Source organism: Corticium candelabrum, chromosome 5, assembly GCF_963422355.1.
Source record: "Corticium candelabrum chromosome 5, ooCorCand1.1, whole genome shotgun sequence".
NCBI lineage: Eukaryota > Metazoa > Porifera > Homoscleromorpha > Homosclerophorida > Plakinidae > Corticium > Corticium candelabrum.
In genome coordinates, this window is record NC_085089.1 from 2550456 (window position 1) to 2577955 (window position 27500).

General features: G+C 40.5%; 6 protein-coding genes across 7 annotated transcripts in view; all 6 read left to right on the forward strand.

Annotated features, from left to right (window-relative positions):
- The window catches only part of LOC134179295 (uncharacterized), a 14864-nt gene extending 7636 nt beyond the window's left edge, over positions 1-7228 (forward strand). The window contains exons 16-30 of the mRNA XM_062646159.1: positions 1730-1811; positions 2859-3614; positions 3745-3863; positions 3953-4054; positions 4114-4277; positions 4345-4387; positions 4521-4673; positions 4777-4850; positions 5013-5124; positions 5183-5230; positions 5804-5896; positions 5967-6080; positions 6156-6217; positions 6441-6464; positions 6794-7228. Of these exons, the coding sequence (XP_062502143.1) occupies positions 1730-1811; positions 2859-3614; positions 3745-3863; positions 3953-4054; positions 4114-4277; positions 4345-4387; positions 4521-4673; positions 4777-4850; positions 5013-5124; positions 5183-5230; positions 5804-5896; positions 5967-6080; positions 6156-6217; positions 6441-6464; positions 6794-6992 (2145 nt within the window). The 3' untranslated portion in view covers positions 6993-7228. The remainder of the gene's footprint in view (positions 1-1729; positions 1812-2858; positions 3615-3744; positions 3864-3952; positions 4055-4113; positions 4278-4344; positions 4388-4520; positions 4674-4776; positions 4851-5012; positions 5125-5182; positions 5231-5803; positions 5897-5966; positions 6081-6155; positions 6218-6440; positions 6465-6793) is intronic.
- Positions 7229-12004: 4776 nt separating this feature from the next.
- On the forward strand, positions 12005-15433 carry LOC134179296 (ephrin type-A receptor 4a-like). Its single transcript, XM_062646160.1, has 13 exons — positions 12005-12112; positions 12884-13048; positions 13121-13252; positions 13318-13481; positions 13539-13581; positions 13962-14111; positions 14194-14267; positions 14337-14442; positions 14508-14555; positions 14644-14736; positions 14806-14919; positions 14994-15079; positions 15160-15433. The coding sequence occupies exons 1-13, from the start codon at positions 12005-12007 to the stop codon at positions 15356-15358; spliced, it is 1482 nt and encodes a 493-aa protein (XP_062502144.1). The 3' UTR covers positions 15359-15433.
- A 995-nt stretch (positions 15434-16428) lies between these two features.
- LOC134179824 (uncharacterized) lies at positions 16429-17782 on the forward strand. The gene has a single exon (XM_062646795.1). It carries the CDS (start codon positions 16601-16603, stop codon positions 17744-17746), a length of 1146 nt encoding a protein of 381 aa, XP_062502779.1. The 5' UTR covers positions 16429-16600; the 3' UTR covers positions 17747-17782.
- Positions 17783-19504: 1722 nt separating this feature from the next.
- On the forward strand, positions 19505-23912 carry LOC134179297 (tolloid-like protein 2). Its single transcript, XM_062646161.1, has 16 exons — positions 19505-19772; positions 19869-20036; positions 20510-20630; positions 20695-20751; positions 21224-21550; positions 21619-21954; positions 22020-22142; positions 22224-22565; positions 22637-22663; positions 22724-22759; positions 22826-22948; positions 23011-23136; positions 23199-23324; positions 23386-23508; positions 23568-23684; positions 23746-23912. Exons 2-16 carry the CDS (start codon positions 19941-19943, stop codon positions 23910-23912), a joined length of 2247 nt encoding a protein of 748 aa, XP_062502145.1. The 5' UTR covers positions 19505-19772; positions 19869-19940.
- A 30-nt stretch (positions 23913-23942) lies between these two features.
- Positions 23943-24726, forward strand: LOC134180481 (bone morphogenetic protein 1-like). The gene is made up of 2 exons (XM_062647642.1): positions 23943-24254; positions 24313-24726. The coding sequence occupies exons 1-2, from the start codon at positions 23951-23953 to the stop codon at positions 24648-24650; spliced, it is 642 nt and encodes a 213-aa protein (XP_062503626.1). The 5' UTR covers positions 23943-23950; the 3' UTR covers positions 24651-24726.
- A 2330-nt stretch (positions 24727-27056) lies between these two features.
- The window catches only part of LOC134180480 (alpha-N-acetylgalactosamine-specific lectin-like), a 2294-nt gene continuing 1850 nt past the window's right edge, over positions 27057-27500 (forward strand). The window contains exon 1 of one of the 2 annotated variants that reach the window (XM_062647641.1): positions 27057-27129. In XM_062647641.1, coding sequence (XP_062503625.1) covers positions 27075-27129 — 55 coding nt within the window. In that variant the 5' untranslated portion in view covers positions 27057-27074. Of the gene's footprint in view, positions 27130-27386 lie in introns of those variants that run through there. The other variant, XM_062647640.1, reaches the window with a different exon arrangement.

Sequence of the window (27500 nt, forward strand, 5' to 3'; positions counted from 1 at the left end):
CCGCCCGCAACATGTGCACGTCGCCATGCACCTGCGTGGACGTTAATTGTATGGCTTGCTAGACAAACACACAATAAATGCACTGTGTTGCTGTATCCATTACGATCTCATCAATTTTGTGTTTATGAATGTACACTTGTACAATATATAGGGGTTGGAACGACGTTAGTGTTTGAGTGAATTCATGAATAATAGCAGTGACACGCTTACGTCCCCTGACACATGCTATTACTCCGGGACTTTGAATTACAATTGCATGAGCTGCATGTATAGCACTGAAACTACCACCATGCTACAAGCAAAAGTCGTTGTCGTCGTTGTCGTCGTCGTCGTTGTCGTGGTTCAACTTGTTCAGTCTATGAGTACACCGAAGCCTTCTGGTGAGCCGCTATACGCTTTGAACTGCTGATGTACTCTCCTAGTGTTTACCTACTGTGTGACAGCAATCTAGTTTGGGGTCGCAACTGTACAGTATACATATAAATAATGATCGCATGTTTGAACGATTTCTAGACATTCTTTGTGAGTTAGAAGCTATACGTAGAGTATCGATGATGGTAGGTAGCAAGGCACCATTCACATGCAGCACAACTATTGCGGATAAATCAGTGGCGACATTGTGAGAAGCCAGCTGCTATTAGATACACAACTACAGTAGGTCTTCAATTAGTCAACTGCTTATGGCCACACCAAACTCTATGTTGGGAGTCCACGGCCCACCCAGTCCAGCATCTATTGAATGACACCACTGGCCATTTGGAGACTGACAACGCGTTGGGCAGGATGTTGTCAAGCATACAGATTGTACTGTACTGTTGCTAAAGAAGGTAGGAAACGTCCACTAACGGCGCTATGGGCAACTACTAACAGCGGTTCCTAGGCACCGTTTACCGTTGTCCGTTGTCAGGGGCGGATCGAGGACGGTCCGCATTTATAAATGGGCGTGGCCGTTGGCTGTATTCCTATATTCATTGTTTATGTGTGGTGTGTGTGTGTGTGTGTGTGTGTGTGTGTGTGTGTGTGTGTGTGTGTGTGTGTGTGTGTGTGTGTGTGTGCGTGCGTGTGTGTGTGTGTGTGTGTGTGTGTGTGTGTGTGTGTGTGCGTGTGTGTGTGTGTGTGTGTGTGTGTGTGTGTGTGTGTGTGTGTGTGTGTGTGTGTGTATTATATAAATACAGTACTAATGGCGTAACGCTCTTGCTGCTACCTCTTGTTAGTATACTGGGATTGTCATGGAGACTTATTTAGCCTGCTTCTATCACAAAACGCTTTCTGAAGACTTCGAAATGGCTTCGCAACTAAACTACCTTTCACAGGTGGTGTCGAAGATGAAAATGGTACTGTACGTACGCAAAACTTAATTGCACAGGCGACCACTTGTTGCCTGACAGTAAACAAGCGGCTTAGCCATCTAGATTTGTTCAGCCATGCATGACTTCGGAGACTTTAGTAATTTCTTCTTTTGTTATTTCCCGTCGTCACCTCAATTCTGGTCACATCTTATACTATTTCTTCAGTTCCTGTCTTGTTAACGTAAATAAGGCTTCAAATAGCAGAAACGCATATGGCTAATAGATTCAAGAGACTGCAATAAAGCAATTTCAAGTACGAGCACAAACCTATACCAGCGAGTGACACACAAATCTTTAGTTTTAGAATTTTTTCCGGTACAGCCTTTCTCTGTACGATTTACAGATCTGGCACTTAATGGCTTCTATTTGTTGATGTATAGGTTTTTTCTTTCAGCAATGCATTTGTGTCTCTTGAAGTCACTAATGCGTCTGAAACCTCTATGGCATTCAGGGCGGACAACAGTTTGTAAATCAACATTGCCAGATGACACTTGACTAGACTCCAGACGGGCATGGTAATGGCTCTCCAGGCAGATCTTCATTTATTTGCTAAGTCATACCAACAGCTTTCTGGAATGTTCAGATCATTTAAGTATTTCCTATTTATGTCTTTTCATCGTTTCCTAGGGCCTGTTCGTCTTTTTTTCTGGCAATTTCTGCTTAGTAGGAATCTTTTTGCCACCTTGTGGACGTTTTTCTTATAACCACCCAAAGAAGTACATCTTGAGAAATCGATGGTTGGGCATTCGAGCTAAATGCCCTAACCATTGCATACGTCGTCTTATAAGTTTGATGTTTATAGTGTCAGGATCTCCATCTTTGTCTTATGTACTGTCTATTTGAGACATGATTTCCCACTGTGTTGTGATAAAGATTCCAAGACATGTAGCAAAGTACCAAAAGGAAATCCTCTTCCGCGACTTTGTTGGTGTTCTTTGTGCAAGAAATCGACCCCGAGAGACTTGCAAGTTCTCCGCGAGTAAACAAGTGAGAGACGGCGCATGCCATCCTACGACGTCCCGGTCTTGCAGCCATGCTATTCTCACTTGTTGGTGTGGCAAGTTAATCAAAGGATAGAAAAATGATAAGCGATGTAACCATAGAGTATCGAAAAATGGTAGACAACCACGGAGCAATTCAAACTCTGGGCGCCACAATTTACATTCGGGCACACAGACACAGACACAGACACACACACACACAGACACACACACAGACACAGACACAGACACAGACACACACACACACACACACACACACACACACACACACACACACACACACACACACACACACACACACACATACGCACACGCACACGCACACGCGCGCGCGCGCGAGCACACACACACACAACAGAACACACACACACACACACACACACACACACACACACACACACACACACACACACACACACACACACACACACACACACACACACACACACACACACACAACAGAACACACACAGCACTAAAATCAATAATTTTGGTTAATTAACTCTAGGCTATTTCTGTCGTACGATGGTTGAGCCAGATTCTTGGACTTTGAATGATACCAACTGCTATCGATACTTTTCAGAAATCAAAAAGTGGGATGCTGCTAGTAGAGCATGCAAAGCGTTTGGCAACGGTACCGGCCATCTAGTATCAATCGAATCAGCAGCAGAGAATACTGTCGTAAAAGGTTTACTTGGCTCATCCGATGAAGCTTGGATTGGTATTGAGAAACCAAACCAGAAAAGACCAGTAACATGGACGGATGGAAGCGATCTCGATTATACTAACAACTTGTCTGATCGACTACTCAATATTAAAAGGACTATGGGTTACGCTTATTCTGACGGTACTTGGTCGATTTGTTTTTGCAATAGGAAGAATAACGAAAAAGGTTACATCTGCGAAATGAATGCCGCAGAAAAGAGACCTACATCTGACGTCACGCCGAGTGCAGTAACGCGCTTGGCAAATCTGACGACGGTACCGACGACAGACACTTCAACAAGAGCAACAGTCGGAGACTCCAACGCTTCCATGGAACTGAATTTTGATAATACCTTGTCCGCAACTACGTCTACTCTAGAACCGCCAGGACCAGCTAATCTCTCGTCAAGTAGCAGTTCTGTTCAGACTGTTGGAATAGCAGTTGGAGCTACATTAGCAGGAATATGCGTCGTCGTGGTCGCTGTTGTCGTGACAGTCTGTTATCGACGCTTCTACCGTCAGAAATGGAAATTTCCGTTCAGTGATGTTTGTGTAGAAGGTTGGTGCATGGACACACACACACACACACACACACACACACACACACACACACACACACACACACACACAGTTAGTTATTTTAGTAGTTAATTTAACTAACCAAAGTGTGTTATTTTGCCGTGTTCCAGTCACAAATCCTTCTTTTCGTGAACTCGAGATGACAAACGACAGCAACCCTACATACGCCAATACCGAGTTTGGACGCTATGTCCAATCAGAAACCGTTGAAACAGATACTGCAGATAATGTACTGCATGCCTGCCAGCCATCCTGGCGGTTACTCGGTGTCTAATTAGATTTGCATTAATTAATTAATAATTTGTGTTTAACACACAGACGACAGGTCGTTGCAGACAACAAGTCGAACACAAGTTTGTGAGACCTACTGAAACATACGAAATTCCCGTATCACTCCTAACCAGTTTGGGCGACAGCAACGTGAGTGGAGCACGAGCTAGACACAAGTTACTTTATAAATATCCAGGGTATTTACGTAGCATACGATATACGGAACTATTAAGCAAGGATTCGACAAACTGAAGAAAGTGATCTATTGGGAGCCAGGGACAACAGAAAAACAGTTAAACTCACAAATAGAACGACATCAATTTCCTCAAATCAAACGCGAAGCGATCAGCTCAAGAAAATACGTCGCATCCGGGTAAAAAACTAACTTAATTAACTGATGGGTAGTTGACGTCATTAAGTGGTAAAATTGTATATGCCAGTGAGTTTGGTACAGTGGAAAAGGCAATATGGCGACCAGCACACGTGAGAAAGTTTGTCTAGTGATTAACTAACTTAGACATGCATGCTGTCATCTACTGCAATGCTTGCCTGCATGCTCTGGTTTTTGTTCTTCGTGAAATGCACTGGTAGATGATGTCACTGGCATGTATTTCAGAATGACAAGAGTCGAGTTGTCGTTGCAGTCAAGGCTCTCAAATCCGAGACGGGCGAAGATCGTGTGCGTTTCCTTCGAGAAGCCGCTCTTCTCGGACAATTTCATCATCCGAATGTCGTCGCTCTTTACGGCGTGGTGACGTCAGGATCGCCGGTAATCCAATTAGCGACGACCATTTATTGATATAAATAATGGCTACAGGAGAATGACGATAATTATCGAATGACTTATTGTTGAAGATGGGTGTTTGCTGTAGCTGTTGATTGTCCTTGAATATTTGGAAAACGGAGACCTCAAGGAGTATCTGGTGCAGCAGAGAGAAACTATTCAGTATTCATACTAGTCTCGCGTAGCCAGACCTCTTTCTGCCGCGCCGGAAGTATGACGCGTATGACGCGGCGGAAAGAGGTCTGGCTACGCGAGACGGTTGCAAAAGGATATGTGTAGTAAAAAATTTTTAGTTACCGTCGTGTGAGTGACACTCTGTTGTAGGTCGTCGGATGATTCATCTCTGTTGTCACGTTTGGGTGTCGTTCTATTGAAGATGTGTAGGGACATCGCGTCTGGGCTCGAGTATCTTGCAGGGAAATCGTTTGTTCACAGGGTATAGACATTCTAAATAGATCTTGATGTATTACACACAATCGTTGATGTTGTTCTAGGATTTGGCAGCTCGCAATATTTTGTTGGATCATAAAGACACGTGCAAAGTATAGCAAATAGTTGTATTTATTGGTAAATGCATGCTTTGGGCTGACGCACAGTTAATTAATGGACGGATGGACGCCAAGTTAGTGAATACCCACTAGCAGTACCTTGAAATATTTTGCTATCATAATACACCCAGACTATGACACAGTTTACAACATCAATTAGTGAAATTAAGTAATATTTATTAATGATGCTATGTCATATAGCAATACTAACCACTTACTAAAAATCCCGCTAAAGAGAGAATTTCGAACCTTTATATAAATTAAAGTCAAGGCTAAAAATAGACATAAAGGATGCATTCTAAAAATACAACTAAACTCACTAATTAGAGATTTCTTAATCATAACGTATAATGGATCTCGTTTATTGTTATTCAGTTTTAAAATTGGACAGATAAATTGACTAGCCTCGTCCCCCGACTCTCTCGCGCTAGTCTTGTCCGGTGCCCGTATGACAATTCCAAGCTTGCCATATACAAGACCATAGCGCGAGAGTCTGGGGACGCGGCTAGACAGCTGAACATGCATGCACGAGCAAGTTTCATACATTCGTACATTTGTTGCATGTAGATTGGAGATTTCGGTCTCTCTCGAGACTTAGCAAACGAGACGTACTACGTTACAAAGGGTGGCAAGATTCCCGTTCGATGGACCGCTCCAGAGGTAAATCCTAGAAATCGACTTTCTGGAAAATTAATGTTTTACTTCGAATTTGTGGCTTGTATTTACGCAGGCGTTGAATTATCGCAAATATTCGTCGGCCAGTGACGTGTGGAGCTACGGTATTGTTCTGTATGAGATATGGTCAGTCGGATGTAGACCGTATGGTGACACTTCTAATTCCAATGTAAAATCAGTTGTTGGAAAACATAATAACAGAGACTTCTGTACGTGTACTAGTGTTATATATTGACATGCACAGGTGATGTCTTTGATTAACGAGGGTTATCGTCTTCCTCCTCCTCCTGGCTGTCCTCGATCAATGTACACATAGGCGAAGGAAGCCTCTGCTGAGTGGGGGGGCACAACGGTTTGTCAGGCCATAGAAATCCAAGAACACTGCTAACTCTATGCCTAGGAATACTAAGCAACATAAAACATACTTAGATTTTACCAAAATAGCTTGACCAGCCAAGATGACATGGATAACGGAGAGCATTTTGTGGGGGCACGTGCCCCCACGGCCCCCCCAGTTCCGTCGCCACTGGTACAGCCTAATGATCGACTGCTGGTAAGAAAAACTTGTAAAGATTACAAATGTAAATTAGTATATATCTAAGAAACGTTTAACTATTAAATAGTAGGATTCAATATTTTACAAAAAATTTATTAAATTTAAAAATTAATTAATTAATTAATTTATTAATTTATTTTAACGAATAAATTTATTTTATTTCTTATTTATTAATTTATATTTTAATTAATTAATTAACTATTTAATTAATAAACTTATTTAAAATTTATTAGTTGGTTATATATAATATATAAATTTATATTATATATAAAATATTTATTTAATAAATTTATTAAAATTTTAATAAATGCAAAAAAATGAATTAGGAATGATGACTATCATCAGCGTCCAAGTTGTGGTGACGTCGTTCGCTGTTTGTCCGTCGAAGACGGTCAGTTACTTGCAAGAGGAGAGACAGAGAAAGACATCGGAAAGCTGGGCGACGACCCACAGTTGTCCGTCAAGTGTTACCAGGACCTGCAGATGTCGTATCTTCGCAAAAATGAGAAGAAACACGTGACCTGAAGTTGGACTCCTTACTAGAGTGTTACGTATAGACAAATGCTAGATTTTGAATATGGTAGCTACGTGTACTAGACATGTAGTCGTGTGCAAATTAACATGTGCGTGTTTGTAAGAGTAATTAGGAAGAAAACTAGTTGCGTACTTGATTGTAGTCTCGATGTAAGGATTTGTGTGTGTGTGTGTGTGTGTGTGTGTGTGTGTGTGTGTGTGTGTGTGTGCGTGCGTGTGTGTTGTGTGTGTGTATCTAACTATTAAATTTGCATTAAACAAATGTACGAGTACGACGCACCAAAGTGGCTACATGGCAACCACGATACCGACATTGCTCGATCGAATAAGTTTACATAAACAATGACACACCTATTAATTAATCAAGTAAGTGACACTTTCAGTTGATCTGATGGGGACTTCATGATCAGTCCGTACTTTCTTACTGAAACAACCGCAATGATACAAGCAAACCTCCTTCTCATCTCCTTTCATCTTATGCAGACTACCATGGCTACTCCTGGTAAGCTGACATTAATGTTTGAGTTAGCAGACAACACAGTAGGACTTGCCCGTATAGTCTGTATACATGCATCACTGTTTAATTAAGAGCGCATGACACAAAGCAAGTAAAAACATTTGGTAGCCACAAAACTAACAAAGAATCTAGTTGAAAGATTCTTTGTAGCAAATCGGTCAGTAAATGAAGAAACGCAGTTTCTGCTCTGGACGAAGTGTGAATGTCATTCTAAATAATCAGTTTACTGATAGTAATGCATGTATAGTAAATGAAATTAATTAATTGTAGGTATACGTTTTCGGTGTTGCTTATGAAATTCAATAAAATAATTAAGAATTTGATGAACGTAGAACAAACGGGTGGTCATATGAGTTGAGACAAGTCTATACCGAGCTAAGAAACGTTTTACTGCAGTTGTGTTCTGAAGTTATGAATTTTGATCGAAGTTGAAGTAGAAAGTTTGTAAATTGTATAGTAAGGTCAGGCATTAGTTTAGCTTGTCTTGTATCCGCATCACATGTCTTGCTTCAGTTTCTTTTATGAGAAGCCACTTGGAATAGGATGAAATGCTTTGCGGTTTCAGATGCTGCAATAATATGGTGGTAACTTGGCAACGTTTACAGTGCGTGCAATTGCAAGCTTTCGAGTCGTTTTGTAATCTACGTTCAACTTCGATCATGTACATATTATGTATACGTTTGCTTGGTGACAAAAAGCTAACAAACTGTCGTGTGTGTGTGTGTGTGTGTGTGTGTGTGTGTGTGTGTGTGTGTGTGTGTGTGTGTGTGTGTGTGTGTGTGTGTGTGTGTGTGTGTGTGTGTGTGTGTGTGTGTGTGTGTGTGTGTGTGTGTGTGTGTGTGTGTGTGTGTGTGTGTGTGTGTGTGTGTGTGTGTGTGTGTGTGTGTGTGTGTGTGTGTGTGTGTGTGTGTGTGTGTGTGTGTGTGTGTGTGACTAACCGACACTCCAAGAGACCACTGTACATACAAGCATGTGTCTCCTGTTTCTGTACCTAATTAACCGTGTATAGAAAGTGCGGTCATCCTTTTGTTGTCACTCTCTTTTCAGTGTCCTATCCGCCTATACGTTCTGCTACTACAAGCTGTCAGATACGTTTGCTTTCGTAATATTGTTAATTAAGTACACCGACTCTCATATTAGTAGTAATTGATTAATAACATTAGTTCAAACGCTGTCTCTCCAACACAATGTCATGTAAAATTGTAACTTGATTAGTACAATTAACTTAAGATGTAGAAATTAACACTATTACTATCATTTTCAAAAGCTGTTGACTTTAGTGCAATTACACGCCACAAGCACGACTCTGTAATATGCAACTATAGTGTGTACACCCTAGACTGTAGCTAGAGCTTGAAAGATTGCGAAACTGCAGTTACACGAGGGTAGCATACCGATACGTCTGTGCTGCTGTTTGTAAGATTGTTTGAGACGTATTAATATCAATAATTTTGGTTTGACTCTCTAGGCCACATCTGTGATGTCGAGTCGCCAAATTCTTGGACTTTGTATGATGCTAGCTGCTATCAATACTTTGCCAAAAAGGAAAATTGGGATAAAGCCAACAGCAATTGCAAAACGAAGTACCTCAACAGTCATCTAGTATCAATCGACTCAGCAGCAGAGAATAATTTCGTAAAGAGTCTACTTACGAGTTTATCCGCTAAAGCTTGGATTGGTATTAAGGGACCAAAGAAAGGCAAAGACGTAACATGGACGGATGGAAGCGACCTCGCTTACACCAACTGGGCTACAGCTCCACCGCAAGACAAAGATTGTGTTTACACGAACTCCTTCGGCGCGTGGTTGATTGATTCTTGCTCTCGAAAAAACGGTTACATCTGCGAACTAAACGCAGTAGAAAAGATGCCTACGTCTGACGTCATGCCCAGTACAGTTACAGTAACGCGCTTTACACAACTCACGACGGTACCGACGACAGACACTTCAACAAGTGCGACAGTTTTATGGACAACAACGGCAACGTCGACAACTTCAACGACGGCAATGTCGACCACTTCGACGATGGCAATGTCGACCACTTCGACGACGAAATCGACGGCCACGTCAGAGTCCATCCTCTCGGTTTCGCAAGGAAGTCAGGCGACAGAGAGAACGACAACTGCGTTGACCACAACAGTAGTAGGGGGCTCCACCGCTTCAGTAGAACGAAATCCTAAAAACACCTTGTCCGCAACAACAACAACTCTAAAACTACCAGAACAAAATGGTCTTTCGTCCAGTAGCAGTTCCACTCTAACAGTAGTTGGAGCTGCTCTGGGAGGAACATGTGTTGTCGTGGTCGCTGCTGTTTTTCTATTCGTTTTATGTCGCCTTTATAAAAAATCAAAAGTTTCTACTAATTCTAGCAATTCTTGTGTAATTGGTTAGTGTTCACGTCTATTCTTATTTGCCTGATTTGTTGTGTCCATTTTGCTGTTTCTAGAACGAGAAACGACGTCTCCCATTTATGACGAAATTGAAGTAAACAGTACACGTAATACCTCGAAGCCCGACAACGAATACACATACGCCGTTCCTGAGTCGAGATGCATTGACCAATCAGAAACAGTCAGAACAAACACTGCAAACAATGTGCAGCCAGATGTCATCCCTTTTGCGCGATGTCTAATTTGTGTCTATTCTGCAGGTGACAGTCTGGTACAGAGGAGACGAGACGAACGTTGAAACGGAATTCGTAACTATTAATGCCGACTACGAAGTTCCCGTATTAACACATGACACTCAAAAGTGACGGTAACTTATGCAAAATATGACCCTGAGAAGGTTAAAGTGCACTGTGTTTTAGATTACTCATTCACCTTTTTCTTACGCATGTTGGTCGTTCTGCTACCTTAAAAACTAAAACTGTTTCAATTAATTAAAATTTGCACAAAATAGATTATGTGGTTTCAGAATCTGTAATGATTGTTGAGATGTACTTTGTACAGCGCAACTATTTCAAAACAATTTAACTTAACTTAATTAATAGAGTGTTCTTATATTTGCAAGCAGATGAATAACCTACTTAATTAACTTCTAGTTTCTATACACCTACTAACACAAATCAGTCGAATAATTATATTTTCTTTTACTTGTACTCAATTCTCAACGATATTAGGACTATATATTTTAAAAACTGAACGATAAATTAAAGACGTTGAAACTAAAAATTAATAAGAATGACTAGAATCTGATGACTTATTTAATAGAAAGTTTGACGGCTCTAGAAGTTTCTTAGATGAGAAATTTATAATATTCAAAATGACTGTTATTATGACATTTATAAGCCCTAGCTACAAACGAAAGCAAAACATAAAAATCGCATGTGCCTAATAAAACATTATTTAGTTTAATTTATCTAAAGCGATCGTCTTATTCCAATTATCACGTGAGACAAACGGATGTTAATTTGTACACAGGAAACTGGCATGTAAGAAAAGTAGTCGATTGTAATAAGCACATCTGGCGTGACCACAGCTCATCACTTGTTATGAATAACTGTCACGTGACACTCATAACTGCCACTTCTGTACATACCAATGAGACCATTCGACATGTTAACTTAAATATATTGGCAAATTTTACCTGACATCACCACCACCGCATTCGCCACTTCCGAGACAAGGAGAGATAAGGCTCCTCGACTCTCCGGAACATTTAGTTTGCCAACACCGAGACAACAGCTATGCCGCAAGCAAAGCTCTTGGTCGTCATCGCTCAACTTGTCTACACTGTCTGCATGGCCACTTCGGGTGAGCAACATGTGACATAGCACGTAGGTAAACACTGATGTCACGCATGTACACGAGTAACAGAAAGATAATGTATTTTGAAACTATTAATTATCTCTAGAGGCCTAGTCGTTTGCCTACTATGTAGTCTTCTGTTGAGATGAAAAGCATCCTATACGAGAGCTATAAGACAGATCTGATTGTAGAATACGTCTCCCTGCAGGCAGGCATCACCTGTCATCCTGTCTCTTTCCTGTAGCTAAAGAAACCCGATCGAACGGAAACGAAAGGCTTTGCGGTTTCGTGCACTGGTAGTATGCAGATGGTGCAAAGCATCGAGCAGATGTTGCTCAATTATCAATAATCTAACCACACAGGAAACGTTTGCTTAGTTATTGCTGTTTCAAGAATGAGATGAACTTCAAATATTGCTGGTGACTCAGTGATGGTCTAGAAATGGCTTTATATAGCTAAAATTTCCAACTTTACAGTCGTTACTGCCTTGCTTTATGAGTTCTATGTATATTTAAATAACCACCTAGATAAATATTGTAAATGTTATTGCCACGGTGAGCACGCGTGCACGAGTAGCAAAATATACGGTAGACGCGTGCGCGCGCGCGCGTGTGTGTGTGTGAGTGTGTGTGTGTGTGTGTGTGTGTGTGTGTGTGTGTGTGTGTGTGTGTGCGTGCGTGCGCGTGTGTATCTAATAATTGTCAAACAATAGATTATTACACTTGTACCTCGACTTTATGGAGATTGAATGGTTCGAGCTGCTATCTGTGTTTAAACGAGCTGAGAAATTGGAACGGAGCTGCACGACAATGTGCTACAATGAACAGCCATCTAGTATCAATTGCGTCAGCGACAGAGAACGCATTTGTAAAAGGGCTGCTTTCTAATTCTTGCACCAGAGCCTGGATTGGCATCAGAGGATCCGGAAATGCGACAGAAGATTTGCAATGGTCAGATAACAGCATTGTAAATCACACCTTTTGGAAAAATTATCAAAGCTCTTTTATCGGTAAAGAAACCTGCGTGTACATGGATTGCTCAGGTTACTGGTTCACGAGTTCATGCACTGAAAAGAAAAACAGAAAAAAGTACGTTTGTGAAATGAATGCCATTCTTGCATCCGGCACGTCTGCAGGTACAGAGACAACTCAGGCACCAACGACAAACACAGCAACAACAACAACAACAACAACAACAACAACAACAACGTATTTAGCAGCATCTGCAAGAACAACGCAAGTACTGACCAGAGAAGTCACTACGAAGCCAACAAGCCTAACGACCTTCTTAACAGACAGAAACGCAACAAGCGGAACGGAAAATGCAGCCACAACCATCGGACCTACTACGCAGCATGAACGTTTCACGACTCCTAGTCTAAATAGTCTGTTTGTAACCGCATCAACAACAGATGTCTATTTAACGTTTACAACCTCGTCAAGACGTACCAATTCTACTAAAAGTGCGGTTGGGGCCGCTACGGGAGCAATGCTTGTCGTCTTGATCTCGGTCGTTGTTTTGCTGTTCGTGTATCGGCACTATCGAAGCAAGTCGAACTTATCTAGAAACAACTCTCTAGGTTTGTGTTAAAATCAAATATTTTCTGTCATGTGTAGGAGTTACATCGTGCTGTCAAGTTTACCTCTGTTTCAGATCGTGGTACAGAAATTTATGCTTACGCATGTGTCGAAAGGAAAGCTTGGGCGCTAAACATAGAGAATAACTACATGAACGTAATGTACGACGTGAAACGCAATGGACAATCAAGTAATGACCGAACAGTAGAAAACGTGCGTTTTAAGCAAATGTTGGGTTTACTTCAGTTGTCGCCTCAATTTCAAACTTTTGTGCAGGTGACAGTCTCGTACAGACAGGACAGAACAAGCGTGGAAAACAGATCTGTGACAGTTAACGGAATTATTAGTGATGGATATGAAGTTCCTATATCATTATATGATGCGAGAAATGCAGGAAGCAACGATGGCGTACTTGAAACTCTTAATCTCTAACATATTATACGTTCTAACTATTGCTTTGAATGTTTGATTAGCAAGCAACCTATGGAACGCTCGATTTGGCATTTGAAAAACTAAAGGAGGCTACCTATTGGGAGCCTGGAATTACAGAAACACAACTCTACTCACAAATACAGCAATATCAATTTCCTCAAATTGAACGCCAAACTATTAACTCTAGAAAATATATTGCATCCGGGTACGTATTGGTTGGACGAAATTGATTTCACGTCTTTACATTAAAATATTTATTTAGAGAGTTTGGTACTGTGGAAAAAGCCATATGGCAATCAGCACAAGTAAGACTATAGCAATTCTAAACAATTGCTTAATTATTTAATTAATTGTATAATTAATTTATCAATTAAATCAATATAAGTCAGTCAGTCAATCAATCAATCAATCAATCAATCAATCAATCAATCAATCATTTGGATTTGAATGTCATAAAAACTGTCTGACAGGCTACTACAGCCTGGAACTCTGTATTGTAGTTAGATTTTGTTGTGATGGAAATGCTTTTGATATCAATCAATCAATCAATCATTATAAGTTAATCAATCAATCAATCAATCAATCAATCATTATAAGTTAATCAATCAATCAATCAATCAATCAATCATTATAAATCAATCAATCACTCGATGACATTTCATGTATATTTTGCAATTGTTTTCAGAGCGAGAATAGAGTTGTGGTTGCGGTCAAGGCTTTGAAATCTGAGACAGACGACGACCGCGTGCGTTTTCTTCGTGAAGCAGCAATTCTTGGACAGTTTCACCATCCAAACGTTGTCGCTCTTTACGGCGTAGTGACATTGGGATCTCCGGTAACGTTCGTCACTCTGTAGACATCTACTTGTAGTGGCTTAATTAATTTATAATTAATAATTAATTTAATGTATCTGTTAGCTGTTAATTGTTCTTGAATACTTGGAGAACGGAGACTTGAAACAGTATCTAACAAAACAGAGAGCAGATATTTGGTATGTTATTTATCCGTATATAAAAAGTATGGTTTTTCCTTATTGACTAATTGAGCGTTACTGTTGCAGTTCATCAAGCCCATCATTAGAGTGCCTTGGTAAACGGCTGTTGAAAATGTGCAGAGAGATCGCGTCTGGTCTGGAGTATCTTTCCGCAAAATTGTTTGTTCATAGAGTCGGTTTACTTTCGACGCATTAATAAATGGTAGAGCTGACCAGTGCTGTGATGTTTCTGTTTAGGATTTGGCTGCCCGCAATATTCTTCTGGATCACGAAAACACATGCAAGGTAATGTGCACTGAAATTGCACGCTTGTTACCCAATGTATGCATGGCATACGGTGATTTGTTAGTTGTATGTTTGTTGTTATTTTCAGATTGGAGACTTTGGTCTAGCTCGAGACGTGGCCGAGGAGACGTACTATTTTACGCGTGGAGGCAAAATTCCTATCCGTTGGAGCGCTCCTGAGGTGAGACAGTGTCGAGTGTCTTTCCCAATATCCAGTGGAGACGATGTGGTTCTTCCCGTTTTTATTCAGACGTGGAATTTTTGCAAATATTCTTCGGCCAGTGACGTGTGGAGCTACGGGATACTACTGTATGAGATATGGTCACTTGGATGCAGGCCGTATGGTTGTACGCCAAATTCCGAAGTGAGTAAACGTATTAATTAAAAAATTAAATAGCGATTGTATATACAAACTCATTCCATGTACCGTATGAGCAGGTGATGTCGTTGACTGACGAAGGTTACCGTCTTCCTCCTCCTCCCGGTTGTTCCCGTTCGATGTACAGACTGATGATTGACTGCTGGTAAACATGCAGAAAAACAAATTAATAATTGTGTGATTGGCGTTAACGCGATTTCTGATTGTACATCATGTTGACTATAGGAATGGTGACTCTCATGATCGTCCTAGTTGTAGTGATGTCGTGGGCCGATTATCTGTTGAAGACGACCAGTTGTTAGTGAACAGAGAAAACGAAGAAAGTATCACTGGAAAACTGGGCGACAGCCCACAATTATCCGCCAACAGTTATCAAGATTTGCAGATGACGCACCTTCATATAATTGACGAGCAGCAGGTCTAGGATTCTAGTGAATTAGCAAACGTTGAAAAACAAATATAGTATCTAAAAGCAATTGTAGCTTTACTTGAGTAAAAAGACTAGACGAATGGTATGACATGTCAGAATTATATTATTTTGTAAAAATTTACAAAAACGCGTTTCTCTGGGAATTAATACACGTACTAAGAATGCTAATATACTGAATTTTGCAAGCTGTTTCTCTTTCAAATATGTAGTTATGGTGTATTGGATAGCATATAATACCGGTTATATGCTATCCAATATCCAGGTATATTCACATATAATATGTGAATATACCGGTTAGGTCGGGGCGGGAAAGTACTGTTGTTGTAATCCCTTCCCTTCCTTCTAAACTGGTTAGGTCGGGGCAGGAGTGTATGGTGTATAGGATTCCCTTCCCTGTATGTGGCCCTGTGGGGTGTCGGTCAAAATCCAGTCACACCTCCTCGTGGTGACCGATGGTAATAGCATCTTCTTGTGCTGGCTAACGTGATTGGTACAATTGCTATAAATTTCCACACTACTTTGTTGATATCACAGACTGTAATGATACAGTACAGTACTGGTAGCACAATTGTGTGAAATTATTTCTATAGCAATTGTGTGGAACTACAGCCTCCATTTGTTGCATGAATTGTGAAAGCTAGTGGATTAACTGCGTTCTAAGTGTGTTGCTGAGTTAGTCCGAGGTGGTGTTGGCAGCCCAAGACTGGCCGAAAGCTACTGAATGCATTTATGTTGACTGACTGTTCAATTGTTGTGCTATACTGTTCAAGTATGTTGATGTGATGCGCGTACTCGTTAAGGTGTCCGTGTTTGTGTTGTTTGCGAACGACTTGAGCCGTTTCTTTTCACAATTTAACTGCTACACGAAACCAGGATTGTGTTCAAGATTCAAGAATTTGGATGGCAACGGTTATTGTGCTGTTTTGTTTGAATAGAATGTTGGAGCATGTGTAGGAAGGCATTAGCTGCGAACAGGTACGTGTACATATATATATATATATATATATATATATATATATATATATATATATATATATATATATATATATATATATGCGCCTCCACGTGTGTTGTTGTCTTCGTCTTTCGTTGAGTGAACAAGAGAAACAGCGGTCGTCATCTCTCCAGGTTGCGCCATTGTGGCTTTTGCCACTCTGGCTGATTGCGTCAGTCCTCATCCACGTGAAGGGATCCCATTGGGGGAATGAACGCTATTCGTTTCTTCGGCCGTCTGTGATGTTTCTGCTGTCTTACTCATTCTTCTTGTGTCATCTGGTCTTCCTTCTCGTCACTTCTCTGCTGGACAACATGGTCGGTCAGGAGTCTGATGTTTGCCGCACCTACACCCTGCTCTTTCAGCATTTCGCGCTCTTCAGGTTTCTTCGACTCTCTATGGTGTTCCCGTTGTCTTATTCATGCTTCTTGTGTCATCTCGTCTTCCTTCTTCTCCTCACTTCTCTGTTGGACAACATGGTTGGTCAAGAGTTTGATGTTTGCCGCACCTTCACCCTGCTCTTTCAGCATTTCGCGCTCTTCAGGTTTCTTCGACTCTCTATGGTGTTCCCGTTGTCTTATTCATGCTTCTTGTGTCATCTCGTCTTCCTTCTTCTCCTCACTTCTCTGTTGGACAACATGGTTGGTCAAGAGTTTGATGTTTGCCGCACCTTCACCCTGCTCTTTCAGCATTTCGCGCTCTTCAGGTTTCTTCGACTCTCTATGGTGTTCCCGTTGTCTTATTCATGCTTCTTGTGTCATCTCGTCTTCCTTCTTCTCCTCACTTCTCTGTTGGACAACATGGTTGGTCAAGAGTTTGATGTTTGCCGCACCTTCACCCTGCTCTTTCAGCATTTCGCGCTCTTCAGGTTTCTTCGGCTCTCTATGGTGTTCCCGTTGTCTTATTCATGCTTCTTGTGTCATCTCGTCTTCCTTCTTCTCCTCACTTCTCTGTTGGACAACATGGTTGGTCAAGAGTTTGATGTTTGCCGCACCTTCACCCTGCTCTTTCAGCATTTCGCGCTCTTCAGGTTTCTTCGGCTCTCTATGATGTTCCCGTTGTCTTATTCATGTCGCCTTGTCTTTATTTTCTCCTCTTCCCTGCTGGACAACATGGTCATTCGGGAGTCTGATGTATGCCGCACCTTCACCCTGCTCTTTGAGCACTCAGCGCTCATCGTGTCTATTCGTCTGCCTGTGCTGCTGCCACAATGTCCTCTACTCCTGATTTGTTTTCTCATCATCGCACTTTCTACTTCCTTCTCTATAAATCTTTATAACTCATGTATTTCTGTCGTCTTTGGACCAGTAGTGCACTTGTTTGACATATCCAGTAATAATACTTGTCTTTCATGTATGTTTTTTGTTTGTCCCATATGGGACATTTAGTTATAATATATATATACATATGTATATATATATATATATATACGGCTCTGGTTAGCTACCTCTAGCCAACCAAAAATATATATGTATATATATATATATATATATATATATATATATATATATATATATATATATATATATATATATATATGTATGTATGTATATACATGTGATTGGCTCGGGGTGTGTGCCGTCATTGGATAGATATTTATCAATGTTTAGAAATATGAGTTTTATTTCTGTAAGTTTCTACGAGTTTCTGGAAATTTTTTTGGTTAATAATAGCCAGAATAGGACCGGAAATTGTGGGATTATCATAACTTATACTTATGTAAAGAAACCTGCGTGCTGCATTACTCACTCATGTGATTGGTTAATTCACAAGTCTATGTGCTGGAAAGGTAAACAGAAAAATGTACGTTTGCAAAATGAATGCACGTCTTGCATCATGCAGGCCGGTGTATATAGGTAGAGTATCTCGCATGAAAGCACTAGAGGTAGATATTACTAGAGTAGATTAGTTTCAGATTTGCTCTGAAAGTATTTTGAATCTCAAGGAAAGTACTCAATGGGCGCAGCCATTTTGAGTGTTTCTTCTCTATGTGCTCGCAAACCGGCGCTCCTTTTTGCTCCTCCTTTAGCAAGCGACCTTTTCTACTTTCGAAAAGCAACTGGTGCCCTTAGGGAGTAGTCGGTACCCTGTACTTTGCTTTGTGATGGCGTTTGTCTGTAGATCGTGACGTCACAAAATTTTCTTCACGGTGTTGTTCACTTACAACGACGTCGATAATAGCAAAATTGTTTTGACTATATCCGGGTCCTGGAAATACGGCTTACCCATCGACGTGTATGCACAGGAATACGAAACGACTTTTTTGTGTCAAAAGCGACAAATACATTGCACTCGTCCTATCGCTTCTGCTCCAAAAATCCCTTGTCGTGTCAACTTGCCAACAGAACCGAAGTTTTTAATTAATTGTCTTTTTTTACATCTCAGCCAGTTTTCGATGTTTTTGCGTTTTGAGCTTCAAAACTGTACTGAGTCGTACGAAATCTTTTCCTTGCCGGAAAAAAGACAGCAGATCGACTCTTTGCAGTTTGTATAGGCTAGAGCCCGCTGGCGAGTGTATAAACGAAATACACCCCGCTCCGCCCACGAGTTGGCACGAGGGCGAAGCCCGAGTGCTAACGAGCTGGGCGCAGCGGGGTGTATTCGTTTATACACTTGCCAGGAGGTCTATAACCGGCTTGTAGCACCCAGCTGAGGCGTTGATATCCTTGCACAAACAATTTACATTGATAAACCAGTAGCCCCAGGCAGTTATACGGCCAGATTTATTGACCGGTCAATATTAGCTATGTAGCGAAAGTGGGATATGTCACTTACTGTAAGCGAATACTGGACATTGATTGTCGCAGACGAAGCTAGGGTGCTACAAATCTCTTTACCACTTTACTGGCTAGCTGGTATGCAGGTGTGAAGTACCACCTCTAGGCAACACGAATTCCGAAAAATTGTTTCTTAATAGTTTCTGCTTTTTCTAGTGTGTGTTTTAGAGTGCAAGACAAGCGTTAGCCAAGATTTACTAGAATGCGTATGCAAATAATGATAATTATCTCACCGATCTGCATGCTCCAACGATATGACGACGGTAACTATAGCGTTAATAGGGTGTCATAGGATCATCATCGCTTAGCTGCAACAAATCAGTTTATCATGACAGCAGTCGGGACAGACACGTGATAGTCGTGTGTTGGTATGTTGGGTTGGTGCCGTTACTATTGTGAGATCTTTCTTTCAATACTATTGGCATCTAACAACCGTACTCGTGCTGAGACCAACAGTGATCTGTCAATTGTAAACGTCCACAATAGAAACTGTTTCTTGTGAAACGAGACAAACCAGAGTAAATGCTGCGCCGCCATCTTGTTGTTCTTCTCACTGCACTGGCAGTAATCTCGGCACAAAAGTTTAAAGATGGGGTGCGAAAGCAAGAAGACCGTTTTGCAGATCCTTGTTCTGCCGGCAAGTGTATGATATTGTATAGATAGCCAGTTTTTTGTTGCTTTGGCGTATGACCAGATCAAATTGTTGTGGTCAAATTCTGTTGTTGTTGTTTAGCACGGTTTGAGTATGACATCGCAGTTGATCGCCAAACTCTGAAGTTGGCGGTTTCATCCAACCACGACAAGCATGGCAGAGATAGACGAGCCGCCATTGCCTATGCTGACCGTCTCTGGCCTCACGGTGTTGTTCCCTACGAGTTTGATAGCAAGTCAGCATACTCATGTAAGTTTGGTTTTTATATTATGGCTTAATTGCTATATATCTAAAGCTAGTTGTGCATTCTATTTGGCAGCAAACGTATGCCCTCTCACATTTAATTTACTGATATATATATATATATATATATATATATATATATATATATATATATATATATATATATATATATATATATATATATTTATACTTGCAAATTGAAGATTATGCACAACTGTATTAACTAATTAAACTGCTTAAAGATTACAATACTTTGGTGCTTACTAGCTGCTTGCAGTTTTATCATATTTGCACGAAAACTGTGGCGTCTAGCTAGCTCGAGTCTTTAATTTCCTTTAGCTTGTTGCAACATAATTTAACTTATAATCGGCAGTTAATTAAACTATTGTACAGTACTTTGTCAGGCGCTAATAGATTGTTTATCCAAAACAGTTTTGTCATATAAAATGTGCTCTAAGTTTGGCATTTTCTTTATCCAGTTGCTCAGGAGGCAATTGTGTTACGTGCTATTAGACACTGGGAGACTCGCACTTGTCTCACTTTTATTCCTAAGCGACCACGTGACAGAAATTATGTTTCTTTCTACAAAGGCAGTTGTGGGTCAGTCATTAATTTGTCTGCAAGTATAAAGATTTGGTGTGGAAATTTTTGTGGTATTTTTTAGGTGTTGTTCATATGTCGGAGTTCAAGGAGGAAAGCAAGGCATTTCTGTTGGAGCTAAGTAAAAATTGAAATTCTACAATGCTAAAATATTTATTGGTAGAGTATGTTGTTGATGACAGCTGTTACAAGCTGGAAATTGTAGTTCATTTAGTTGGTCATTCAGTAGGATTTTGGCATAGGCACACACAACCAGGTTTCTGTATTTTTTAAAAGTATGTATTTCAGTTTAGCTAATTATTGTTGCAGATCGGGGCAAACGTGTAAAAATCCTATGGGATAACATCAAGCAGTTGGCATATAGAATTAACTCTCCTAGTCAGCTGAGTAGTGGAGATATCAAACAAATAAATAAATTGTATAACTGTTCAGGTATATATATATATATATATATATATATATATATATATATATATATATATATATATATATATATATATATATATATATATATATATATATATATATATATATATATATATATATATATACTAATGTACAGAGAAAATTGGAAGTTTAATTGTTGTTTACAGGATGTGGCAGCATATTGGCACGAGGGTCAGGAAGTTTCTCTCCTCCAAAGAACAGCACCTCAAACACATGCATTTGGCACATCCGTGCCGAGAGGGGCTACTACATTTCATTACGAATCAAGACATCTGAGTTGGGAATGATGGTTGATGGTCGTTGTCAGTTACCTTATGTTGAGGTAAAAAACTACGTTACATCAAATGAAACAAATCATTATTGTCAACAAGTTGAAACTTACATTGTTCTTCAATCGCCTGGTTCCCAACTTTATGTGTCATACACTCGAAACACCAGTAATTCAGGGAAAACATTCACTGCATCTTACACAAGTATACACAAGACTTCTGCCCTAGCATTGCAGATTGTAACTTTCTTTTGTTGTCTTTCTGCATTGTAGCATCATGCAGCAAAAGTTTTACAAGTGCCGTTGGTATTCTACAATCACCATTGTTCCCGAGCAGTTATCCTGCAAATGGGCAGTGTCAATGGGTAATTACTGGACAGGGTAAAATCAATGTCTCATTTGCTGCATTTGAGATGGAATCCCATTTTAATTGTGGTTACGACTATCTTGAGCTAAGAGATGGTCCAGACATTAGCTCTAAGTTGTTAAAAAGATTGTGTGGTAGCTCACATCCTGCACTATTAAGTACAACTGGTAACCAGCTTTTTATTCGCTTTAAGTCTGATAGAGCTGTGCAGAAATTAGGATTTAGTATGCGATGGGAATCAGGTATTTACTTTCATTTGTAATATTATTATATCAGCAATTGTTTTGAATCAACTTTTTGTGCTCAGATGCAGATGAATGTGCTAAAGACAATGGTGGATGTGATGATAATTGCATCAATTTGTTTGGAAGCTACAAGTGCACATGCAGACTTGGCTATCGTTTAGCAAGCGACGGACATCGCTGTCTGCGTAAGAGAAACTTCATGTTCTGCTGGTATTTAACAATGCTGTATATATGATGTATGTATATATGTATACATATACATACAGATGGCTGTGGTGGTGTCCTAACAGGATTGTCTGGAGTTATCACATCACCCAATTACCCAAGATATTATGTTGACAACAAACTGTGTGAATGGCAAATTCGTCTACCAAATAGTGCAAACGTTATCCTATCGGTCACAGAGTTTGATGTGGAAACAGGAGGTTCTCACTGCATCTATGACAGGGTAGAAATATATAATGGATCAGCACCACATCCTATTGGCCAATATTGTAATGGACACGAGATGCCAAAAAACACCAATTTAGGAAATGTAGTACGAATAGTATTCAGGACAGACGGTTCAACCGTTCGTAGAGGATTCAAGTTGACTTATCGTTCAAAGGGTATGCTACATTGCACTGCCTTGCAGGTTGATGTATAAATTCATGTGTGATGATAAGTTTCTTCACTCCAGGCGTCGACAAGTGCAAGAATAAGAATGGTGGCTGCCAGATGATTTGTATAAATAAACTAGAGGGTCATGTGTGCAACTGTTCCTCAGGCTACAGACTAAATCCGGATGGTCGGACATGTACCGGTAAGGACTGTAGACATATGGCCTTGAGGTATTGCCATCTGTAGCTTTCTCTTTGGTGGTGTGCAGTTACAGATCCTTGTCTTGTCAACAATGGCGGCTGTCAAATAATATGCCGAACTAAAACTGGAGGGCATGAATGTGGATGTCCATCTGGATATAAATTGAATTCAGATGGACAAACATGCACAGGTACGATTACATGCCCCGGGCTGGAGTCGCTGACCCTTTCTACAGTTCTTCTTGGTTTGCAGTTACGAACCCGTGTGTTGTCAGCAATGGAGGATGCCAAATGATATGTAGACACTCGCCACCTCGTAGCCACGCTTGCAGCTGTCTAGAGGGGTATAAACTCAAGTCAGATGGACGTTCATGTTCAGGTACCAACAACTCTAAGTTAAACTTTATACTTTTATCCATGGTGGAATTCTGATGCACTTAGATATAGACGAGTGTGCTCAAGGAGAACACAGTTGTGATTATAGCTGTATCAACACGGCCGGTAGCTTTCATTGTGGTTGCCCATCTGGTTATCAGACGCTGTCTCCTAGTGGTACATCCTGCTTTGGTAAAGGCTGACTGCGTCTCTTGAAATTATCCAGGTTACTGTTTCATCACTGATCTGTTAGATATTGACGAATGTGCATCCTCACAGCTCAACACTTGCCCTCAGAAATGCACTAACAATAAAGGGGGATTTGAATGCTCTTGTTATCCTGGCTACAAGATAAACAAGAAAAGAAACTGCGAACGTTAGACTGTGTTTGCATGCTTGTGACGTAATAGTGATTTAGACGCTTTAGGGCTTTAGGTATCAACTACTGTAAATCTAGTCGTTGTGAGCATCGATGCCGAAATCTGGAAACGTCATATCGATGCGAATGCTATGATGGATACAACCTGACATCAGATGGAGAGCATTGCAGGGGTATCAGGACTGGTGTATATGTGGTTGAGGTGATGTTGGGTTAATGGCTGGATTGTTGTAGATTATAACGAGTGCGCAGCTCCTGATATGGGAGGCTGTTCACATATCTGTATCAACTATGACGGTGGCTACAACTGCACCTGTCCATCATCTGGTTATGTTTTACGGAAGGATCTAAAATCATGCTACCGTATGGTGCTTGCTAGTGTTTATAAACTCAATCCTTGATTCATTGTTGTTTACACCATTCAGGCTGTTATGGACGAATGTCCAGCGCTGCAAACATGCTTGGGTTGCCTTCACACTCTGTTGTTACTGAAAAAGGTGCTGAGTGCTTGTGGTATTTGAGAGTGGATCCTGGTCAGAGGATCAAAGTCACTTTTACTCGTGTGCCAACTGATGACTGCAATACAACTCAGTTTCGAGTTGTGAACCCTAACCATCAGATCTGCAGCTCTAGAGGCTCACCAAGTGTAGTAGTGTCAAAACAAAATGAAGTCAAAATCTTGTTTCAATCAGAGCAAGCTTATCAGCAGCTTACAAGCTATTTTCTAGTATATTACAGCTCCAGTAAGATGCATTCCAGTTGACTTATTTGGACATTCTTTAACATTTGCATGTTTCCTAGTCTGTGGGGGATCTTTGGAAGTCACATTGCTAACAAAGAAAATGTATTCACATAATGGCGAAGGAAAGCGGAATTATCCTCCTGGAAGCAATTGCACTTGGACACTAAGAGCAGCTGATGAGAAATACGTAATCCATGTTGAATCAGATGATTTTCAGCTGGAGGAAAGTGACAACTGTAAGAGCGATTATGTTTTGATCGATAACAATCGCTATTGTGGACATCAATCATTTATATTATACAAATCAACTTCACCTGTGGTGCTGATCAAGTTCGTTAGTGATAACGACACTGAGGATGGAGGCTTCCGAATCAAATATTATGCTACAGAAACTTAGCAACAGTATTGTTGAGACAACGGACCGAAACTATCGGTTGCTTAAAATTTGTTTATAATAAAACATTTCAAAACCAGTATATTCTACAGCTAGGAGTCAAACGATCGACTTGTCACGAACGTATTACGAATTTAATTAGACGCCGTTTGCTTTCAAGCGCATTATTAAAAATGTAAAATTGTACAGTCCACAAATGTGCAGCACTGCTAATCATCAAAATGTAACATTGTTTGAAATATACGGGACATGGAAGTCGTCCCAACGTCAAGTTCTCCGTATAAGATAGAAACTATTGGTTTCGCGCTGACCGTTGCAGACGTGTATGTCTAGTTAACTAGTTGTACGTTATCCGTAGGCGCCTCGCGTTCGTGAGTAACACGTCCAACGTAGTTTTCAGATCGTCTACTGAAACGCCGAGTCCTAGCTAGACAATACGTATTTGTTGAAACTCTAGCTGCCATGGAAGTAAACATGCAAACTTCCTAGTAGTTTAGATTACGTATATAGGCCTGGTATAGGTAGTCGTCGTTTTGCGATCGTGAACAAGACAATTGAAATGTCCAGTCTAGGTATGCACTCAGTTTCGTTGTAACGACAGTGGTATGGTATTTGCTGACATAGAAATTGATATCAGCAAACATTGACTATCAACAGTGTTAGATGCAGCAAAGTGTCGTAAAGGATTGATTGCATGGGGAGTGTGAATAGTTGACTGTAGGTGGCATTCAACTCCTGAATGTGTTTCTTGGTTGTCACGTACACACACTCCCTGGCTACAATAGAAAAGGATGGAATGACGGAACTTCATGAAGCATTTTCTTCGTCGTTTGGTCACTTGCACGAATCGTTCTTAGACTCATCTGTAGTCGGACACGAAAACGAATTTTTAAGGTAGGTCCTATCATGAAACGTGGTCGTGGAGAGAAGAAATTTGAGATTTGTGTGTGTACACACACACACACACACACACACACACACACACACACACACACACACACACACACACACACACACACACACACACACACACACACACACACACCATACAGATAACACAGATAACACATATCCGCCCTAAGGACGGAAGCACAAAGAGTCTAAGTCGCAATAATTAGGTAGATAGTCAACAATAACGAGATCCAATCTGTCACTAATCAATCTTGAGTTATACTGCCACAAACGAATAGATAACTGTTCATGAAATTGCCTGAAAGCTTAGCCCAGAGACAAGCCAGATGATACAAGAGACTTCTTTACATATATATACCAAGAGCTCTATGGAGAGTCATATATGACCACGACCATTCTGTTGTGTGACCTGGATTAGAAGCCTCGCTACGCTCGGCAATTAATTAAGTACGAACGCTTTTTCCATGAACGTAACTTGACGGTTTGTCATTAGCTACGAGGACACTGCTACGTACGTGATTGGACCATTTGTCCGTACCGCCTATCTTAATTAATTAACTAAACTTTTGGTTGTGCCGTCTAGATACTAACAGAAACTAAACGTGCTTGATCACGGATATGTAGACGCGGCTGTTTGCGTCATGTAAAGAAGGCTGTTTGTGTCAAAGCCCAGTAATTCATGTACATACCTGCATGAAATAACATTTTATCTAGTCTTTTTGGTTATTAAGATTGATCGACGCACGGATTGACCAATCAACGGATCGACGGCACCAAAAAAGCACACAAATACACAAGCTGAGATTTTATAGACAACCAATGAACCCCAATGACAGTGCTAGTTGTGTAAAAGTAAAGATCTGATAAAATCAAAGTGCATACATATAATTATATTTATATCCCTAGTGTGTAAGTATATCTCACCCCCCCCCCCCCCTATACGTATACGACACAAATTCCGACGATTCCATCAGCTACGACGTCACGTACTGTATAAACATCAGCAGGTGCAAGTAGCTCGGTTGAACGGTTGGTAACTATCTCTTCAATGTCTTTGTAGTTACCACTGTGCCTTCTACATCTCCAACTACGTATACAGCTGCGGCCACTGGAGATAACCGGCTGGACTCTCGAGCCTACCACTGGATCAGCTGGAGAGAACTACGGCAGATGAGTCAGACAACGTCATTAGCACACGTGACTGCCTAGAGTAGCAACTGACATTATTTTGATTATTGTATTACCGTGTAAAATTATTTGTAATTTAACAGTCAGTAGCACTTATTTTTGTTTTGTAGCAATTCTAAAATATATTATTAAATTTTGAAAAAATATTTGCATATTATATTATTTACACTGACTGATGGGACGTAGATTTTATGATCAAAAGCTAATACAATTGTCGTCAATCAGTTTTACGTATAAATCACTTGCATGTCGTACTGTACTGTACGTATGTGTTTACTAGTCAAACGTGATATTAATCAGTCACGTGATTGTATATTGGAAAGAGACATGGACTATGCTGCAACTCTCGCTTTGTTTTTACTGATTGTTCAAGGATTGCCTGGTTAGTTAACTAACTAAACGTGTGATTCAGTTTATTGTGCCTGTGTTACGTAAGATTTCGCACGACACTCGAACTAGCGTCGAACTCTAGCGGCGACAGTTTGCTTAGTTGCCTAGGTTAGTGTGTAGGTCGTTGTTCGCTTACTGCAGCTGGTAGAGAAGACCTTCTGCTACATGATTCTATCTGCCTGGCAGTGTCGTGGTTTGCACGTGATCCGTTGCATAGAGATAATCTCGCTGCCGTGCGAAGTAGAAACTCGATCTTTCGAATCTGTTCGCTACAATTGCTGCTTGCATGTTTGCAACAACGGTGTCAATGAAGGCGGCGGACATATCGTATCTATCGAGTCGCTCAATGTTGTCTAGAACTCT

What these genes read in the sequence shown, in the direction of transcription:
- LOC134179824 (XM_062646795.1), top strand. Translation starts at nt 16,601, where the DNA reads ATGTTTCTGCTGTCTTACTCATTCTTCTTGTGTCATCTGGTCTTCCTT.
- LOC134180481 (XM_062647642.1), top strand. Translation starts at nt 23,951, where the DNA reads ATGTCCAGCGCTGCAAACATGCTTGGGTTGCCTTCACACTCTGTTGTT. An exon ending in TCTAGTATATTACAGCTCCA is followed by an intron (nt 24,255 to 24,312) that starts GTAAGATGCATT and finishes CATGTTTCCTAG; the next exon opens with TCTGTGGGGGATCTTTGGAA.
- LOC134179297 (XM_062646161.1), top strand. Translation starts at nt 19,941, where the DNA reads ATGGCAGAGATAGACGAGCCGCCATTGCCTATGCTGACCGTCTCTGGC. An exon ending in CAAGTGCAAGAATAAGAATG is followed by an intron (nt 22,664 to 22,723) that starts GTGGCTGCCAGA and finishes ACTGTTCCTCAG; the next exon opens with GCTACAGACTAAATCCGGAT. An exon ending in CAAGAAAAGAAACTGCGAAC is followed by an intron (nt 23,509 to 23,567) that starts GTTAGACTGTGT and finishes TTAGGGCTTTAG; the next exon opens with GTATCAACTACTGTAAATCT.
- LOC134179296 (XM_062646160.1), top strand. Translation starts at nt 12,005, where the DNA reads ATGGAGATTGAATGGTTCGAGCTGCTATCTGTGTTTAAACGAGCTGAG. An exon ending in AAACAGAGAGCAGATATTTG is followed by an intron (nt 14,268 to 14,336) that starts GTATGTTATTTA and finishes TTACTGTTGCAG; the next exon opens with TTCATCAAGCCCATCATTAG. An exon ending in AGACTGATGATTGACTGCTG is followed by an intron (nt 15,080 to 15,159) that starts GTAAACATGCAG and finishes TGTTGACTATAG; the next exon opens with GAATGGTGACTCTCATGATC.